This window comes from Aspergillus versicolor (genome assembly GCF_001890125.1).
Source record: "Aspergillus versicolor CBS 583.65 unplaced genomic scaffold ASPVEscaffold_9, whole genome shotgun sequence".
Lineage (NCBI taxonomy): Eukaryota > Fungi > Ascomycota > Eurotiomycetes > Eurotiales > Aspergillaceae > Aspergillus > Aspergillus versicolor.
The window spans coordinates 512,989-528,883 of record NW_024467532.1 but is presented as its reverse complement, the minus strand read 5'-3'; the positions used below and the strand labels follow the sequence as shown (position 1 = coordinate 528,883).

The window sequence follows — 15,895 nt, the reverse complement described above, 5'->3', positions numbered from 1 at the left end:
TTACTTACTCCTCTATATCTGCTAGACGGATCAAATAGTCCACCCAGACCGAAGTGACTACCGAAATCCTTCTCTTGGTTTCCTGGACGCTGCTCTTTCGTGTGTGATATGCAAGTAATATATCCTTTGCAGTATTTCAAAACTTTCCGTTTGAATATTATACCTACTTAAGTCCTGGCAGATTTTTTCAATTCTTTTGGACTAGGGTTATAGCTCTGAAGCTCTATCACTGTCTCTCGGCGTCCTCCAAGATAGTAGCGGTACAATACCGCAGCGGATGGAAGACAGATACACAGACGTAAAAAGGTAGTATCTGATGAGTCAAAATGTCTCCACGATATGATCATAGAAGTTAAAGCTGTCAGTGTGTTCCGCGGCCAAGCCAACCCAAGCCCTAATCTGACTGGTCCTCGGCACCGACAGCGGAACGACCACGGCGCGAACATGCCCATTCCGCCCTATACTCACAAAGATCCAAACCATGTAGTTGGAGGTGTTGGGAATCCCCGCGCATTCGGAAGAGTCGGCCATATTCGGCGTTTGGTTGGCATAATTTATGAGATCTCGACGTCTTCTGCTTCTAGCTGCAGTTGAAATATATGCGGCCACCACTAATCGTATCATCAACATCTCATCCAGAATGGCAGAGACAATTCTTATCACAGGTTGAAGGGCATACGCTACCAGAGACCCAGTCGGACACGCCAAAAGTACCAGGGATACCGAATTGTCGCAGTCTCGAGAGGAACTCGAGCTCGAGCTCGCGGCACCACCCCCGCAGGCATCGACCGCATTATCATTCCCAGAAGGCGGGCGAAAGGCCTGGCTCGTCGTTCTCTCCTCGTTCTGTCTAATCGCCGCGACCTTTGGGCTAACGGGGTCGATCGGGCTTTTCCAGGCCCACTGGCAGGCACACCAGCTATCGTCGTACAGCTCGCGGGATATCGCGTGGATCTCGTCGACGCAGATCTTCCTCACCCTCTTTCTCGGAGTGCAGGTTGGCCCGCTGTTCGACCGGTACGGCCCGCGGTGGCTAACGTTCATCGGCTCTGTTGGCGTCGTGGCATACCTGCTGCTCCTGGGCGAGTGCACGGAGTACTGGCATTTTATGCTGTGTTTTGGGATTCTCGGTGGTGTTAGCGGCGCTATCTTGACTACCGTCGCCCTGTCTGTTATCTCGCATTGGTTTAAGGCGAGAAGAGGCCTGGCTACGGGGATTACCTTCACCGGTACCAGTCTGGGCGGTATCGTGTTTCCGATTATCCTCTCGTCTATCCTGGAACGTATGTCCTGGGCGTGGTCGATGAGACTTCTAGCATTGCTCGAGTTCGTCTTGGTCCTGATAGGAAACCTCTTTGTACGCGGCCGTCTGCCGATCCAGAGTTCAGGAGGTGTTGTCAACCTGTTATGTTTTAAGGATTCAAGGTTCGCGTGGACGACTGCCGGGATATCTTGTCAGTGAAACCTGTCCGTCGTCACCTCCCAACTAATCAGGATTTAGGCTTCGAATTCGTGCTCTTCACGGCAATTGGTCTTCTTCCAACGTATGCCCTGGAGCAGGGCTTTGGCCAGCAGACAAGCTACAACGTGATTGCAGTGATGAACGCGTTTGTCTCTTCATTTGCTTCCTTTGTGCGGGCGAGTTACTGATGCTCGTATAGAGGCTCCGGTCTTGGCCGTTATATCGCCGGCCTGGTAGCAGACCACTACGGACGATTCAACAGCATGAGCGTATCCATTCTGATCTCGCTCTTCGCCACCCTCGCGCTCTGGCTTCCCGCCCACCACAACATAGGCCTCTTCTACACCATGGTCCCCATCTTCGGCTTCGGTTCAGGGAGCGTGATGAGCCTGGCTCCTGTATGTCTCGGGGAGCTGGGTGAGGTGAGCGAGTATGGCCAGCGATATGGAACGAGCTATAGTGTTGTGGGACTTGCGTAGGTTGTCTTATCGTCTTTTAAGATACGATGCTGATGGTTGCAGAACCCTTATTTCGATCCCCATTGCGGCGGAATTGCAGGCGGCGGCTGGTACAACGGCGTTTGTGGCCTTTTGTGGTGGAATGCTGGTCCTGGCGCTTTTGTCGTTTATTGTTGCGCGGTGGGCTTGTCTTGATTATAAGTGGCGAGGGAAGGTTAAGATTTGATAGGCATACACAGTGGACATTACTACTTCAAACGCTTTAGATCACCTTGTTGAAATATGCTGTACTAACCCAAGTACATACTATAACCTGCTACGGTAATTACCAGGCTGTAGGGCATGCATCACTACATCCGTCATCATCAAGACCTTCTCTTCTTCCAGCCGGCGCGCGACGAGCTGCAGGCTCACGGGCATTCCATCCACCATGTTGGCATCGTCTATTGAATTAGTATGTGATTCAGATTCAACGGATCCAGACTCACAATTGCTTTGTACTTGTTTATCCATCTCACTCAGCGGGCGATGGTCACAGTACGCTGCATCCGTCTTCGCATCGGCATCGACGCCGCATGGGAAGGAGGTCGCCGAGTAATCAAGGAGGTTATAGACGCCAGTGTATCCGCCGTAGATGAACTTGCCATGCTTGGGAGCACACCACGGAGAGGTCGGGCCTGGATAACGTCTTCAGCACGACTCTACTAATAGTGTCAGGATGGCCAGGCGGAACATACATATAAGCCCGTCAAGTCCTTCAATCGCATTCCACTGGTCGAGGTACCGCTTCTGCAGGTCGCTTCTCGTAGCCTGGATATTCCACATCTCATGGACACCCAGCTCAACAGAGTCCTGATATGCCCGCATCTCTGGTCGGAATGGCTCATTCGTTGGTTCAAGCAGCCCGCGAATCGACTTGGCCCCGTCAGCAACAAACAGTCGGCGTAGGAGTCTATTAATCTTCTCATGTTCCACCGGGTCCCACTCCACGATCTCATGCCCAGCGGCTCGAAGCTTGCTAACAGTCTCTCTGAGGGCACGCGCGACGGGCGGTGTCGGGGTGACTATACCATCGTTCCAGAACACAGCGAGCTTTAGATATTTCTTTGCCACGACCGGTCTCCACGGGATGGGAAGGCATTTCGGGTCTTGCAGCCACGGTTGCTGGTCTATAATTGCTTTAGAGTAGAATATGACTTCCTCCAGTGTTCTGGCCAGTGGGCCGTTTACACTCATCACGGCCTCCTGCCCGGTCAGGCCGGAGCGGGCTCGACAGTGTGGGAACCTCCCAGCTGAAGGGCGGATTGTGAAAAGTCCAGTACACGCGGCTGGGATACGGAGGGATCCTCCTGGAGGAAATCAGATACTGTTCAGATCAGGGTTTGTTGGATATTACCTATGTCAGACCCCAGTCCGATTCGACTCGCACCAAAGGCAATCAGCGCTGCCTCGCCTCCTGATGATCCGCCGGGTGTGAGAGACCTGTTGAGTGGATTCACCGTTCGCCCAAACACGTTGTTGACCGTCTCAGGCAGCATCACAGCCGTCGGAACATTTGTCTTGACGTATAGCACTGCACCTGATTCCAGGATGATGTCAATAATAGTGCTGTTGTAAGTAGCAGGCTTATTTACTAGCGACGCTATACCGATGCTCGAGTCCTTGCCGACGATGTTGAAGTTATCTTTTATAGAAATAGGTAGACCGTGGAATGGACCCTTGGGTTTTCCATGCATGCGAAGATACGCATCACACTCTTTGGCACGCGCAATCGCCTCGTCGAAAAAGATCTCCGATAGGCAGTTCGTCTATTATTGCATTAGCCCTAACTCAACTAACACGGTGCGGATGACTTGCCAGTTGATGTGCGGCGGCGGCGGCCTTGCAAAACGCTCGCGTCACTTCTTCAGACGTCCATACGCCGCTCGAAAGTCGCCCTACAGTTTCAACGGCGTTGGTGGAGAGAATAGTGAGCTCTCGCTTCGTAAACCATCCTGACTGGGCTGGGAAAGTCGTCACGTCACGCCGGGTTTGAGAGGGCATGATCTCCTGAGGGATGATCCATTCCGCAGGAATAGAAGCCCCAAGTTCTTCGCGTTTGGCCTTTGAAATGCCCTCCCAGGTCGAGTTCGTTGTTTCCATAACTGAATATTTGTATTTTGCTCTTCCACTGAATTTCTAAACCGGTCTAGTGACACCGTTATGCGACCCCTTCTGCCTTGGACACTTCACATTATATATAAAATGCTTAATTCCGCCATAAAACACCGAAAACCACCGACGTGCGGGGGATAAGCTTTTGACAGGCATGATACCATGCGCTCAGACACCACAGTGCGGAATTTTCCATCAAATCCTACCAGAAGTGTGCGGGGTATCAGCATTGCAACGTTGTCTTGCCGACAGACTCAGACATCCCAGTGTCTATTTCGCCGTGAAACACCGAAGATCACCGTGCAGTGACTTGGTTCTACCATGTGCAATGAGTATCGACCAACATGTTCTACGCACGACCGTTGCCTCTTCCCTGGGTTGGGTGGGGGTCTGGGGTAAGGTTATATATACCATCGTCCCCGCTATGGAACAGTGGGCCTTGGAGGTATTGATATCTTTCCTCGTCTATCTTTGCAAACATGAGGAAGCCGTCCCAAGAAGTGCCTGATGGGTCCCGTCCGCCCAACCCTGACGTTGATGCTGGCGTCAAGTTAGAGGGAGCAATCGAGTCGATCGACACGGCCCTTGGTCAAATACTCGAGGTGCAGTCGTCGCCGGAACTGGAGAGGAAGGTGCTACTTAAGCTCGACTTGGTGTATGTCTCGAGCGTCTTGCGTTCTAGTAGTGTCATGGCTAATAAAGCTAGTTTGATGCCCATGATGTGTTTCGCATACTTCCTCCAGTTTCTGGACAAGATGGTCCTTAGCCAAACGACCTTGTTTGGTCTCCGGGAAGACCTGGTAGCACCAGCGCCTATCTATCTAGATATATATTACTGACTATTACATAGCATCTGGTGGGCGATGAGTACGCGTGGTCGTCTGCCATATTCTACTTCGGTTACCTCGCCTGGAGCTGGCCGAATTCGTACCTTCTCGCCCGGCTGCCAATTGGCAAGTATCTAGGAATCACAGTGTACGTATTGCACACCGGCCAACATGTAGAGATACTAACAAGAGGTGCTAGCTTCCTCTGGGGAGGTATTGTGATGTGCCATGCCGCCAGCAAGGACTTTGCTACGCTCGCAACAGCCCGGTTCTTCTTAGGTGTGGCAGAAGCCGCAGTCGTCCCAGGATTCGCGCTTATCACGGGCATCTTCTATAAAAAGGAAGAGCAGCCGATACGGTACATTCACTCTGCTATAACCTCTCTGAACTTGTTTAATAGCGAAACAGCCAGGCTGGGTGGTACTTCGGGAATACAGTAGCTGCTCTTGTCGGATCGTTAATCTCCTACGGCATCGGCCATATTACCAGCACGCCCCTTCCTGAATGGCAACTCATGTTTCTTATCCTTGGGGCTGTTACTGCGGCATTTGGCCTATTTCTGATCCCAATCCTGCCTGACTCGCCAGCCACGGCGATCTTCCTCACGAAAACGGAACGCGCCATCGCCATCCAGCGTACACTCGAGAACAAAACTGGGGTCTTGGACACTGGCACTTTCAACGTGAAGCAAGCCATCGAGGCACTCAAGGATCCCCAGGCGTGGTTTCTTGTTCTATACAACTTTTGCGTGAACCTTTGGAACGGCGGTCTTACAACAGTATGTCTTAAGCCAAAACGAAATACTATTTACTGAAACAGGTAGTTCCTCGCGCTCCTCCTAAAAGGTTTCGGCTTTGGCACCTTCGAAAGCCTCCTCTGGCAATGTCCCCTCGGCGCCGCCGAGATCCTGTACCTCGTGTTCACCGCCGTATTCGCCACGCACGTCCGGTCGAGACGCATCTTCGCCGGCTCGTCGCGTATCTTCATGATGATCTTTAGCACGGCTGCCTCACTCCTCGGCGTTCTCCTCGTCTGGAAGCTCGACGAGTCGAAGAAAGCGGGCAGACTGATGGGTATCTATATCAGTGTTGGCTATGCGATTAATATCCCGCTATGCATGAGTCTTGTTACGTCCAATGTAGCTGGCTTCTCGAAGCGTAGCGTTGTTTCGGCCATGGTGTTTATTGCTTACTGTCTGGGGAATATTGTTGGGCCTCAGTTTTATAATGAGTCGGAAGCGCCGTCTTATCCGGTATGTCTATCAATCAGTCTTCTACTAGGGGATTGCTTCACTGGCTGACGTATCAGACTGGTATCAAATCCGCTGTTTCGGGGTTGTGCTTTGCGACTTTCTTCCTGCTCTGCCTGTGGGCGTATTATATCTATGAGAACGCTCGCAGGGATAGAGTGTATGGTCTGGCATCAGAGGTAACCGAGACAGAGGAGATGCGAGATGAACTTTCTAATAAGACGGACCGTGAGATTCCCAGCTTTCGATATGTTTGTTAATAGTTGGATATGTACAATTATAGCAATCAAGGTGGTCCAGAGAATTACATGGTTAATCAGTATTCTTCTCCTGCGTTGTCTTAACTCTACTCCCTGATTTAATCGGAAGCGGATCTTAAGCCCTACTTCATAAACTGTAGATTTGCTATTATAATAATAAAAGCAGCCCATTAACCTTGGACATGAAGGCATCTCAATAATAATAGTCATTTCTCGATAGTAACGTTATCATGGACAACCCGACTGACAACCAATGTCAGCATATGACAAACTTTTCCTCCACACGTTTAGTGTCTGCATAAATACTGTTACTGTATATCTGTGTTACCCAAAGCATCAATCCTCGCACGAGCAGCCTTAAACCGTTCCGCCATCTCCTCAGGCGTCGTATCAGTCTTCGGTATAACAATCCCCTTCTTCACAGCCTCGCGGCTCTTGATGTCCTCCACCCACCTCCTCAGCGCCGGCCACTCGGCCAGGTCAATCTCCAAAGCGGCCGGGCCGATCTGTACCCATGCATAGTTCGCAATATCGGCAATGGTGTATTTAGAACCAGCCAGGTATGGGCTCTCCTGGAGTCGGGACGCAAGTACAGAGTAGAGACGTTTCGTCTCGTCGATATATCGCTTGATGGCGTAGTCGGAGCGCGTGTTGGTGAAGAGCCTGAAGTGCTCAGCTTGGCCTGGAGAAAACATCAGCAGGACAGACTCAACCGGGTTATAGTTGTTAAATACCCATCATAGGCCCGAGACCTCCTATCTGGAACATCAGCCAGGATAGCTCCTCGACATATTCCGGAGATCCCGGCGCATAGCTGATCTTTCGTTCCGGGTCATACTTGTCGGTGAGATATAGCATGACGGCACCGCTTTCAAAGACGCGTTGCTCTCCGTCCACGATGGCGGGGATGCGGCCGTTGGGGTTTATTTTCAAGAACCAGCTGTTCATTTAAATTAACTTTATTCTTTTTAGGGGAAGTAAGGTGCGTACTCCTCCTTCTGGACATTGGTGGAGATATTCATCGGTTCCATTTTGTACTGCAGACCCAGCTCTTCCAGTGTAATGGAGGCCTTGATGCCGTTTGGCGTGGGCCAGCTGTATAGCGTGAGCGGAGCCATGGTTGAGTAGTTGGCTGAACAGAGCGTGGCTAGCCTGGAAGCTGCCTTATGAATGTACGTGCGAGACAACATGGTGACACAAAGTAAGCGGGGAAGAGGAGATATTTATAGTTGACTCGGGGATCGGGCTTACAAATCGGGGCATCTCTTAACCTTAAATGCAGTCAGCTGCAGATCCAGTCAGATGCGAAATAAGTAGTGATGTAATCCAGCTTGTCTACTGCTGGTATCATTATTACTTCGCTGGCCTTGAGTTCCTGTGTGTGTACGGTCGGCCATCAATTCTCCTCGTAGCCCTAAGGTATTTCCCCCTTGCAGTCCGCGGTAGGCCCAGCAACCGTGAAACGCAGGGATAGGCCAATGCCCTAGATGGATACTACTCCTATTTCAATTCCTGAATGCTTCGGTCTTTTCCATCGGTCCAATATATGAGCCACCATTTTTACTCATTGGGCTCACCTTTATGCTCCTGAGTAGACCTTGTCAGGGTGGCATAAATCAGATCATCCAAAGAATCACAAATATTGCATATTATATATCTTGCATATACCCACTGGCGGTTCCTGCATTTTCAGTCAATATGCAGTAGTGTTGTACGACCCCCTATTCAGATAGAGTCAGTACAGACGACCCCAGGGTGTGGCCAACAGGGCTTCTCCTCTCAGCCGTGGATAAACACTACTATTAGCATGGTTGTAAGTGAAAAGCCCTGAGTGTGTTATTTCTTCACAGTGATAGATAGTACGCATAGATAGGTTAGGTGAGAATGTCAATTACTCTAGGTTATGTATTATCACAAAAAATAACAGAATATATATATAGGCCAATATTGGATTACAATCTTTCTGCAGAAGTGGGGTTTCCACCTAATCTCGAACACTAGCACACGATATCATCTCGTAGAGCATCTACCATAATATCTCCTAATAACACAGACAAGTCCCACAATCACGAATAGATATGCAATAATCCGTAGCAGTACCTCTGTTCCCGCATGATCCGCAATATAATTCAACGCCTGCCCATCAACACCCTGCCATGACCGTCCAGCAACATGCCGAATCACAGCACCGCTATACCCCTCGTCCAAAAGCGCTATATTCCCCGGTATTGTATCATACAGCCACGCATATTTCCTCACTGCCGCCGTTAACATTATCGGTCCCGTCGACCAGAAGACAAGCAGGTACGGCAGAACAATCCTTTGCAGCGCCAGACCGCGTCCTCTCCGCTTAGCTTCATAGAGCGCCCACTCCAGCAGCGGAGACGCACGCTCGGCCATGAAGAAGTGGTTGCTTAGCCCGGATGTACCACCCGTGGGGGCGAATACGGATTGCATCCCGAGGCGTTGGAGGCATTGGATGTGTTCTGCTGACGAGGGGTAGACGTCTAGGTCTGCGTAGGTGCCGCCTTCGGTGTGGACGATGAGGAGTCTGGCGATGTCGGCGCGTTGGATGTTATGGGGATAGCCTAGATATGTCTGCAGGAGCCAGGGGTATTTGTCTTTGACGAGGTTGAGGATGTCGTCGTCTGTCCAAAGCTTGACGGTGTAATTCAGGGGTTCGAACATGGTCTTCCATGCGTGGTGAGAGGGTTTGATTTCTGTGGAGTAGTCTTCGACATTGGCTGTTTTCCAGATTTGGTGGATGGTGTTGGGTATTCCGGGGTCGATGGCAGGAGTAAGGGTATCGATGGGGTTGAGGGCAGCACGAGAGCATCCGTTGATGATGTTGACGGATTCAGACAACTCACCGGCGAGGACAGATTCGTCGGCATAGCTGAGGTGATGGACAACAATGACAATAAGAGAGAGAGCTACTGCAACGATGAGCTTTCTCGTTGCTTTTCCAGAGAAGGATACCATTGTATAGGTCGTGGGAGAGGATGCCGCACTGTGATGGTGATAGCCATCAGTTAATGATATGGATCAAATCCTGGAAGACCCCTTTAGCACTGGCAGCACTGGGCCAACTGCTAAGCTCGGTGCCTCGAGAGCATGTCCGGTCCACAGGCAGGTTGGACTGACCAGGATGCGGTCCCCACGCATGGCGCCTACCACGAAGGCTGTGAACGCAATGTTTATCTCGTTTCATATTCTGATTTTGCTCTGATATTTCTAAATTTTCCGGTATTCCTCCGGCTGTGGAAACGGGCACTCTACCGGCCTCGCGACGAGCCTGTCAATCTTTTCTTGTATCCATTGACGGGACGATCTCTACCTATGCCTTCTTGACTCACTGCCGTGCAATGCCTTCACCGTGAATACGTTTCCATCACCCATCGACATGTACCTAGAAGTGTGCCTGGCAACCCTACTGGCCCTAACTGAAAGCTGCCAAGAACTCCGTCTCTTCACTTCGCGGATACCGAGGCTTGTATTCGTCGGGACGGTGGGTCGAACCATGCCATTTCCTGCAGATCCATTCCATTATGGCCTCTAGATGGAAATATCGTCGCAATGACTGGAGGACGAGGTGGCTGTGTATACTCCAGTTTGCCAGAGCCCTCCAGTCTCTAGCACCTTTGAGCAAACCATACGAGGGTCGGGCACACAGTTCGTCTGTTTGAAACACTGGGGCACGTTAAGTTTAAGACAACCCCACGTCACGAGCCAGATTTAGATCTAGGTACCTACGAGAGTGTGAAGTATCCGAATAGGAAGTTGGAGGGCGAATGTGACACAGCTTCCTAGCGGTTGCTGGTCCGGGCGAAATACCAGCGCTGTAGTTGAGCTGCTATGATCGGACAGCATCTCCCTGACTGCCTTTTCACAAGTTATGCCTGTTGATTTGCAGATTCCACACTAGTCTGCATAGCATCCTCTCGGCCTACTTTCGGAGCCGGTGTGGAAGCAAAATATCAGACAGCCACCAATGCCTGGAGCTGACGGCCCTTCGAGAAAGGCATCACCATTGGCCCCGACTGGGTAGCACGGTTGCGCCATTGAATCTTTACCGACCCACCCAGCTCGCTGTCACATTGTGATAGCTATCTTCTGGTACTAATGAATCGCCCTCGAGTATCCTAAGTTGCATCCGTCTGGCCAGGATTGCTTTAGACTGTCCGTCCCCTTCGATGCTCGAACATAAGGAGCTGGTACTCATGCAGCCCTGTATTCCGTAGTAGACTCAGCAGTTCAGCTGTAAGTTGACTTCAGCAAGCATGATTCCCCGTGCCTTGGCCAGCCGGACAAAAGGATTCCCTCCGGCAACGGCTCAGCAAGCATGATAGGTGTGCGAAACACAGCTGATGGACCCGCGGTCGTAGCAGTAGGAGAGGCAGGGTTGTCATATTCTTCCTGGGCTCGGTAGTCCGTACTTTTACTCCCTCCTGCTTCTCTCTCGAAGGCTATCAGGATTACGTGCTCATCCTAATGAAAATTCCACCACGGCATCCCTCTCACCGGGCCCCTAATTGACTACCAAGCCAGTTTTCGGTTATCCCTCCTCTGTATTCTATTTCGAAGCCATATTTACTTACCTTCTACGCCGGCAATCCCAACTGCCTCTCCTCCTGAACACCTCATACTCGGGGCAGCTGGTTGTTCTCGCCTGGCGCAACAATCGATGCCAATATTTGCCGTCCAACCCCTGTAGTGAGTTGCACCCCCTTGTCAATGGTTATAACATAAACTGATATTTTGCATACGACCTCAGAACCTCCCCATCCTCCCAAGTTATAAGCCCACCCACATCATATTCTCTCACCCCGGCCCAGATCTCGCATACGTCTTCGCCCCAGCAAGGCAGCATCACCTCGACACCACCCCTGAAGGCCATAGCTACTGCAGCACCACTCAGGATATGTCGAAGACGCGTTAATAAGATATCTCTGAGGTCGTTAAAAAACGAGTACTATTCGAAGGACAACCAGAAATCGAACAAGCATACGCGATCTACCCCTCCCAGATATAAATAAGGAGCCTGTCTCACTCTGGCCCGTCGGTCGGCCGTATCGAGATCAAGATACTAACAGAGACCCCTGAGCTGTACACCAGATTATTCATTTTGGGGAGATGTCAAAAAGTCTGGGAGAATGTTACGCACGAGTGAAAATTCTGCAATATCAAACTTTGGTCAGTTTGGATGAGAGCTTTGCCCTCACCATGCCAGTAGAAATTTCTTCAATTACCAGGTCAAATTAGAATATCCTTCAAACACTTCTTCTTCTACTTTCTGACACTTGGGCCTACTCTAGTATGCTGAACACACTGCCAATCACCTCGGAGACTGGCTTTCATTGCTCGACTATATCTACCTCCCGCCGATGCAACCTTCCCTTCCCAACAATACCTGCAAACAGAGCATTGTAGGGGTATTCCTCGGTGGAGAGCTCTCTCTCGCCTAGATAGCGGCACAGTCATGTCAGCTATTCGCGTTACACCACCACTCCAGTCACTCAAAGTCCCTTAGTCTAAACTCACTTTGACCCGCCATCCTCACCATGAAGACGGACTTCGAGCGCTTTATATACTTTGGTCAAGGCTGTCTACGAGAACACTGCGTTTGGTATGGTCGCGGTGACGTTTGATATTGGGCCCCGAGAGCATTATCACACCAACGTTCCGCAACCTTCGGCAAAAAGGCACTTGCGTTCCTGCGCTCAGCGAGGGTCGAAAGGGTGTAATCCATCTTAAAGAGGGCCAACCGCCGCGCAGAGCCAGAATAATGTGGGGAAAACATTTAGCAAGTACTGCTTTGTGGGATGCCTGAACGCAATCCTCTAGAAAGCTGCCATACATGGCCTCGACGCTATTATTCTTCAGCGGGCAAGCAATTTCGTTGCTCGTGTACCGTTAACGGCATCTCCTCGCAGGTGGTTCAAACCAAGCAATCCAGACAAAGATACTATCGTGTTGTTGAAGAAGTTCCTGGTGAAGTTATCCTTGGTTTGTTATTCAAGATCACCCCCAGCTAGCTCTCTCAGGCTTTTACACATAAAAAAATACTAGTGTCTTTTTCTGAAAACAGGTAAAATCGAAGTAGAGCAGCGAATCTGCAAGGTAACGGTAGCATGTTCCTACAAGAAATCTGCTTACCATAGAGTACGTTGGTATATACAGTTCGACATCAACCCAACGCAGCCCGAACCGCCAAGCCAAGTATAGCAATATTATTTCCTCAATAATATAGGCTTAGGCCTATTAATATTATCCCCTTTGTCTTTAGAAAATAAATTACGAGACTAGGCTAGTGGGCTTCTGGGTTATTTGCGCATGTTCGTCAAGCTCTCAAGCATTGCCTGAGGCCTTGACCCGTCCTAATAGCCTATATGGATGTTTATACATAATATAATATATATACCCTTATACTTTCTAGTCTCTAAAGGCTATTAGTAACTACTTTATCGAAAGCAAGTCTCTACACCAGCACCTTCAGATCCACCCACTTTTGCAGCCAGCTGGCTGAGGCGTACTCAGAAGGAAAGGTGGGCAGCCTGTCCTGCAGTGATATTGGGTTATAATGGAATTGGGAAATAATCTTCTCAATAATGACTCAGCGGACTTGGTTAACGTAATCCGGGGCCAAATGTGTCCAGGGCCTTTTCAGGCAGCAATGTTTTAGCGCAGGGTTTGTGGCTCTATCTTTGGCATTCTGACAGCCCACAGCCGGGACTTTGTTTCAGGCTGGCTGGAGTGGAGGCTTAGCCAGATAGAAGCCAGATAGGTTCACTGCTACCACGGCAGTGTACGGATCCATCTGATCATTACTAAAAGGCTTCCAAGCTTTGTAGAAAGGTGTACGCACATGCTCTCCCTTTCCGCTTTCTCTGTGGAGCATCGATCTGTGACCACGTGATTTACGCTATATTTGATTAGAAAAGCCCTCGTTTGGTCATTATTCGGTATATAATGAAGTTGAAGTAATGCTTTTAGCAGTTGAACTTCAGCAAAGCCAATAGACATTTGTGCTCGTGTTAGATCCAGAAGCGGCTGAGTGTGCCACAAAGAGGCAAAATAGGCTAGATTCCCCCAAACACACATGTGGGGTAATGCTATAACATGTCCCAAATTTGTAAAGGCATAATCACGGCCTGGGGGACTGTGAATATTGTGGTGGAGGTTGGCCTTTATAACCCAGGCGGTTAGGTATGTTACAATCATTCCGTAACTAAAAGTACTCTCCCAGATCAAAATAAGTTGTGCCACATTGCTTGTCAACGAGAATGCCACAATCAACGCCCATTTCTTCACCTAGTACCGGCCGCATGATTCCCATTGCGGCTCTAATAGTTGGGATCTTTCTCGCTCAGTCACTGTTTGAATCCAAAGTTCTTCCTCGTCTTGAAAATAGCATATTTTCGGCGCTCAAGAATCAGGATCAATTTGCTTACAGCTGCGAAGCACTTGTGAACAAGCTCAACATCGAGAACTTAACAGTTTGGAGCACTCAATACGTCGCAGCAGGGACTGCGCTGAATTTGACCGTGGAGGAGCCGACAAGAAAGAACACGGCAAAGTGCACTGATTCCGGATGGGGCACACCTGTTCCACCTATCGTACCGGAGGATATGTGCCGAATAAGCTCTGCGCTGCGGACTTCTGATCGTTCCGAAATCAGTATCCAGTCCTGGCTTCCACGAAGTTGGACCGGCCGGTTGTTGAGCACTGGCAATGGGGCTCTAGGCGGTTGTGAGTCTGCTGGAAACACAATGTGCTTCGGTAATTCTGATTGTGATCCAAGGTATTCAACACGAAGATTTGGCATGGGGAAACAGCTTGGGCTTCGCCACAGTATCCGGGAACGGCGTGGGTAGCGTTCCATGATATAGGAAGGTCCACAAAAGCTGACAGCCACCAGGGACACAACGGTACGCGCGGCTTCAGCTTCTACGAGAACGACGAGAGTCTGGCAGATTTTGGCTGGCGATCGTAGGATCTCCCATCATGAATATAACATCTTTGCATAGAATGTTTGCTAACATAATCTAGTGCGCATCTTTCACTAGTTGTGGGGAAGCAGATGGTAAAATCCTTCTATGGCCGGCCGTACTCCAAGGCGTATTACTATGGATGCTCTAGAGGAGGTGGCCAGGGCTGGAAGGAAGCACAAGCATTTCCAGACGACTTTGACGGCATTCTGGTAGGAGCCGCAGCCCTGGCCGGTAATGATCTTTTTTCCTGGACTGGCAACCTCAGGCTAATTGTCGGCGATCCCCAATCAAAGTCGTTCCTGCCAATATCAAAGTGGGAAGTCGTTCACAAAAATGTCATCGAACAATGCGACGGGCTAGATGGTGCCACTGACGGCATTATTGAGTATCCGTCTCTTTGTGCCTACGATCCTGACCAGCTGATATGCGGCCCGACGAACCCAGATCCTGATAGCTGCATTACTGCTCACCAAGCCACCACAGTACGAAACGTGTACGCCGACTTTGTTGCTAGTGATGGGACCTTCATATATCCTGGCCTGCCACCTAGCAGTGAGCTTGAAATCATGCCGTGGGGTAGTCTCTCGGGTCAGTCGCATAATGCCGTGGACGATTACTTCCGCTTCGCCGTTTATAATAAGCCGAACTGGGATCCTTTATCACTCAGTTACGAAGATATAATTTATGCCAGACGAAAGGATCCAGGAGGTCTGCAAGTATGGTTGGGGAATCTCACTGCGTTTGCACAAAGAGGATCCAAACTTCTCGCGTATCACGGTACCCAAGACGGTTATATTCCATCCGCTATTGCTGGCACCTACCGCGAGCACGTTTCTCGTACAATGAATTTGTCTTCCAGTGAATTGGACCATTTCTATCGGCTGTTCGAGATTGGTGGTATGGGTCATTGCAGCGGCGGATCGGGCGCTTGGTATATCGGGCAGCCCGGCTATAATCCAATCAGCTCCAGCCCTGACCAGAACGCTTTGATGGCATTGGTGCAATGGGTTGAAGAAGGGGTTGGCCCTGAGACAATTTTTGGTACGAAATTCTCCGATAATGATGTTTCTGCTGGAATCGATTTTCAGCGCGCACATTGCAAGTACCCCTTAAGGAATGTCTTCCAAGGTGGTGACTTCAAAGATTTCCGAAACTGGCAGTGTGTTTAAAGAAACGGGCATTGGATATTAGGCAATAGGTAACGAGAAACATTTACTTCAAAGGCCTCGCCCTTGCTCCTACACGACTATTTAGAACATACTTAGAATGCCTATTTGCGTGCGAGGAAGCGCAAGGAGAATAAGTGTATAGATGGTAAAATTTGCGTTGATAGGCGGAGTTGTATCGTCGCTCTGCAGATAGGACTTTCACAGAGACGATCTTCTAGCAAGATATACTCGTATCTATTGCGCTAACCTCGCTGTAGATCGGTAATATCTGGTTAATGCGAGTAGATATCTTAATTGGGTCAGACCAAGAAAGAAGCCATTGGGC

At 49.9% G+C, this 15,895-nt stretch overlaps 6 protein-coding genes across 6 annotated transcripts; 3 read left to right on the top strand and 3 right to left on the bottom strand.

Moving 5' to 3' along the window:
• Positions 1-339: 339 nt before the first annotated feature.
• On the top strand, positions 340-2,155 carry ASPVEDRAFT_64579 (MCT family MFS transporter; the record flags this gene model as incomplete). The annotated part of the gene is made up of 5 exons (XM_040815738.1): positions 340-483; positions 782-1,454; positions 1,502-1,607; positions 1,662-1,937; positions 1,984-2,155. The coding sequence occupies 5 exons, from the start codon at positions 340-342 to the stop codon at positions 2,144-2,146; spliced, it is 1,362 nt and encodes a 453-aa protein (XP_040671305.1). The 3' UTR covers positions 2,147-2,155.
• ASPVEDRAFT_174586 (amidase) lies at positions 2,150-4,113 on the bottom strand. The gene is made up of 5 exons (XM_040808760.1): positions 3,778-4,113; positions 3,317-3,728; positions 2,658-3,269; positions 2,409-2,597; positions 2,150-2,363 (listed from the first exon to the last, which is right to left on the bottom strand). Exons 1-5 carry the CDS (start codon positions 4,060-4,062, stop codon positions 2,227-2,229), a joined length of 1,635 nt encoding a protein of 544 aa, XP_040671304.1. The 5' UTR covers positions 4,063-4,113; the 3' UTR covers positions 2,150-2,226.
• Positions 4,114-4,328: 215 nt separating this feature from the next.
• On the top strand, positions 4,329-6,452 carry ASPVEDRAFT_64577 (uncharacterized protein). Its single transcript, XM_040815737.1, has 7 exons — positions 4,329-4,729; positions 4,781-4,874; positions 4,925-5,049; positions 5,101-5,259; positions 5,310-5,679; positions 5,725-6,153; positions 6,210-6,452. Exons 1-7 carry the CDS (start codon positions 4,554-4,556, stop codon positions 6,408-6,410), a joined length of 1,554 nt encoding a protein of 517 aa, XP_040671303.1. The 5' UTR covers positions 4,329-4,553; the 3' UTR covers positions 6,411-6,452.
• A 28-nt stretch (positions 6,453-6,480) lies between these two features.
• On the bottom strand, positions 6,481-7,593 carry ASPVEDRAFT_45065 (glutathione S-transferase family protein). The gene is made up of 3 exons (XM_040813198.1): positions 7,401-7,593; positions 7,145-7,350; positions 6,481-7,092 (listed from the first exon to the last, which is right to left on the bottom strand). Exons 1-3 carry the CDS (start codon positions 7,526-7,528, stop codon positions 6,719-6,721), a joined length of 708 nt encoding a protein of 235 aa, XP_040671302.1. The 5' UTR covers positions 7,529-7,593; the 3' UTR covers positions 6,481-6,718.
• Positions 7,594-8,420: 827 nt separating this feature from the next.
• On the bottom strand, positions 8,421-9,392 carry ASPVEDRAFT_138896 (glycosyltransferase family 32 protein; the record flags this gene model as incomplete). Its single annotated transcript, XM_040807526.1, has 1 exon — positions 8,421-9,392. The coding sequence occupies one exon, from the start codon at positions 9,390-9,392 to the stop codon at positions 8,421-8,423; it is 972 nt and encodes a 323-aa protein (XP_040671301.1).
• Positions 9,393-13,735: 4,343 nt separating this feature from the next.
• Positions 13,736-15,570, top strand: ASPVEDRAFT_138093 (uncharacterized protein; the record flags this gene model as incomplete). The annotated part of the gene is made up of 4 exons (XM_040807458.1): positions 13,736-14,159; positions 14,212-14,276; positions 14,329-14,399; positions 14,460-15,570. The coding sequence occupies 4 exons, from the start codon at positions 13,736-13,738 to the stop codon at positions 15,568-15,570; spliced, it is 1,671 nt and encodes a 556-aa protein (XP_040671300.1).
• Positions 15,571-15,895: the final 325 nt, after the last annotated feature.

Bases quoted from the DNA above. Each gene is read 5' to 3' on its own strand.
- ASPVEDRAFT_174586 (XM_040808760.1), bottom strand. From the start codon at position 4,062: ATGGAAACAACGAACTCGACCTGGGAGGGCATTTCAAAGGCCAAACGC. The intron at 3,270-3,316 runs GTAATATCCAAC...GATTTCCTCCAG, and splicing joins CGGACTGGGGTCTGACATAG to GAGGATCCCTCCGTATCCCA. The intron at 2,598-2,657 runs GTATGTTCCGCC...GACGTTATCCAG, and splicing joins AGGACTTGACGGGCTTATAT to GCCCGACCTCTCCGTGGTGT.
- ASPVEDRAFT_45065 (XM_040813198.1), bottom strand. From the start codon at position 7,528: ATGGCTCCGCTCACGCTATACAGCTGGCCCACGCCAAACGGCATCAAG. The intron at 7,351-7,400 runs GTACGCACCTTA...TTAAATGAACAG, and splicing joins ACCAATGTCCAGAAGGAGGA to CTGGTTCTTGAAAATAAACC. The intron at 7,093-7,144 runs GTATTTAACAAC...TGTTTTCTCCAG, and splicing joins AGGTCTCGGGCCTATGATGG to GCCAAGCTGAGCACTTCAGG.
- ASPVEDRAFT_64577 (XM_040815737.1), top strand. From the start codon at position 4,554: ATGAGGAAGCCGTCCCAAGAAGTGCCTGATGGGTCCCGTCCGCCCAAC. The intron at 5,260-5,309 runs GTACATTCACTC...ATAGCGAAACAG, and splicing joins AAGGAAGAGCAGCCGATACG to CCAGGCTGGGTGGTACTTCG. The intron at 6,154-6,209 runs GTATGTCTATCA...CTGACGTATCAG, and splicing joins CGGAAGCGCCGTCTTATCCG to ACTGGTATCAAATCCGCTGT.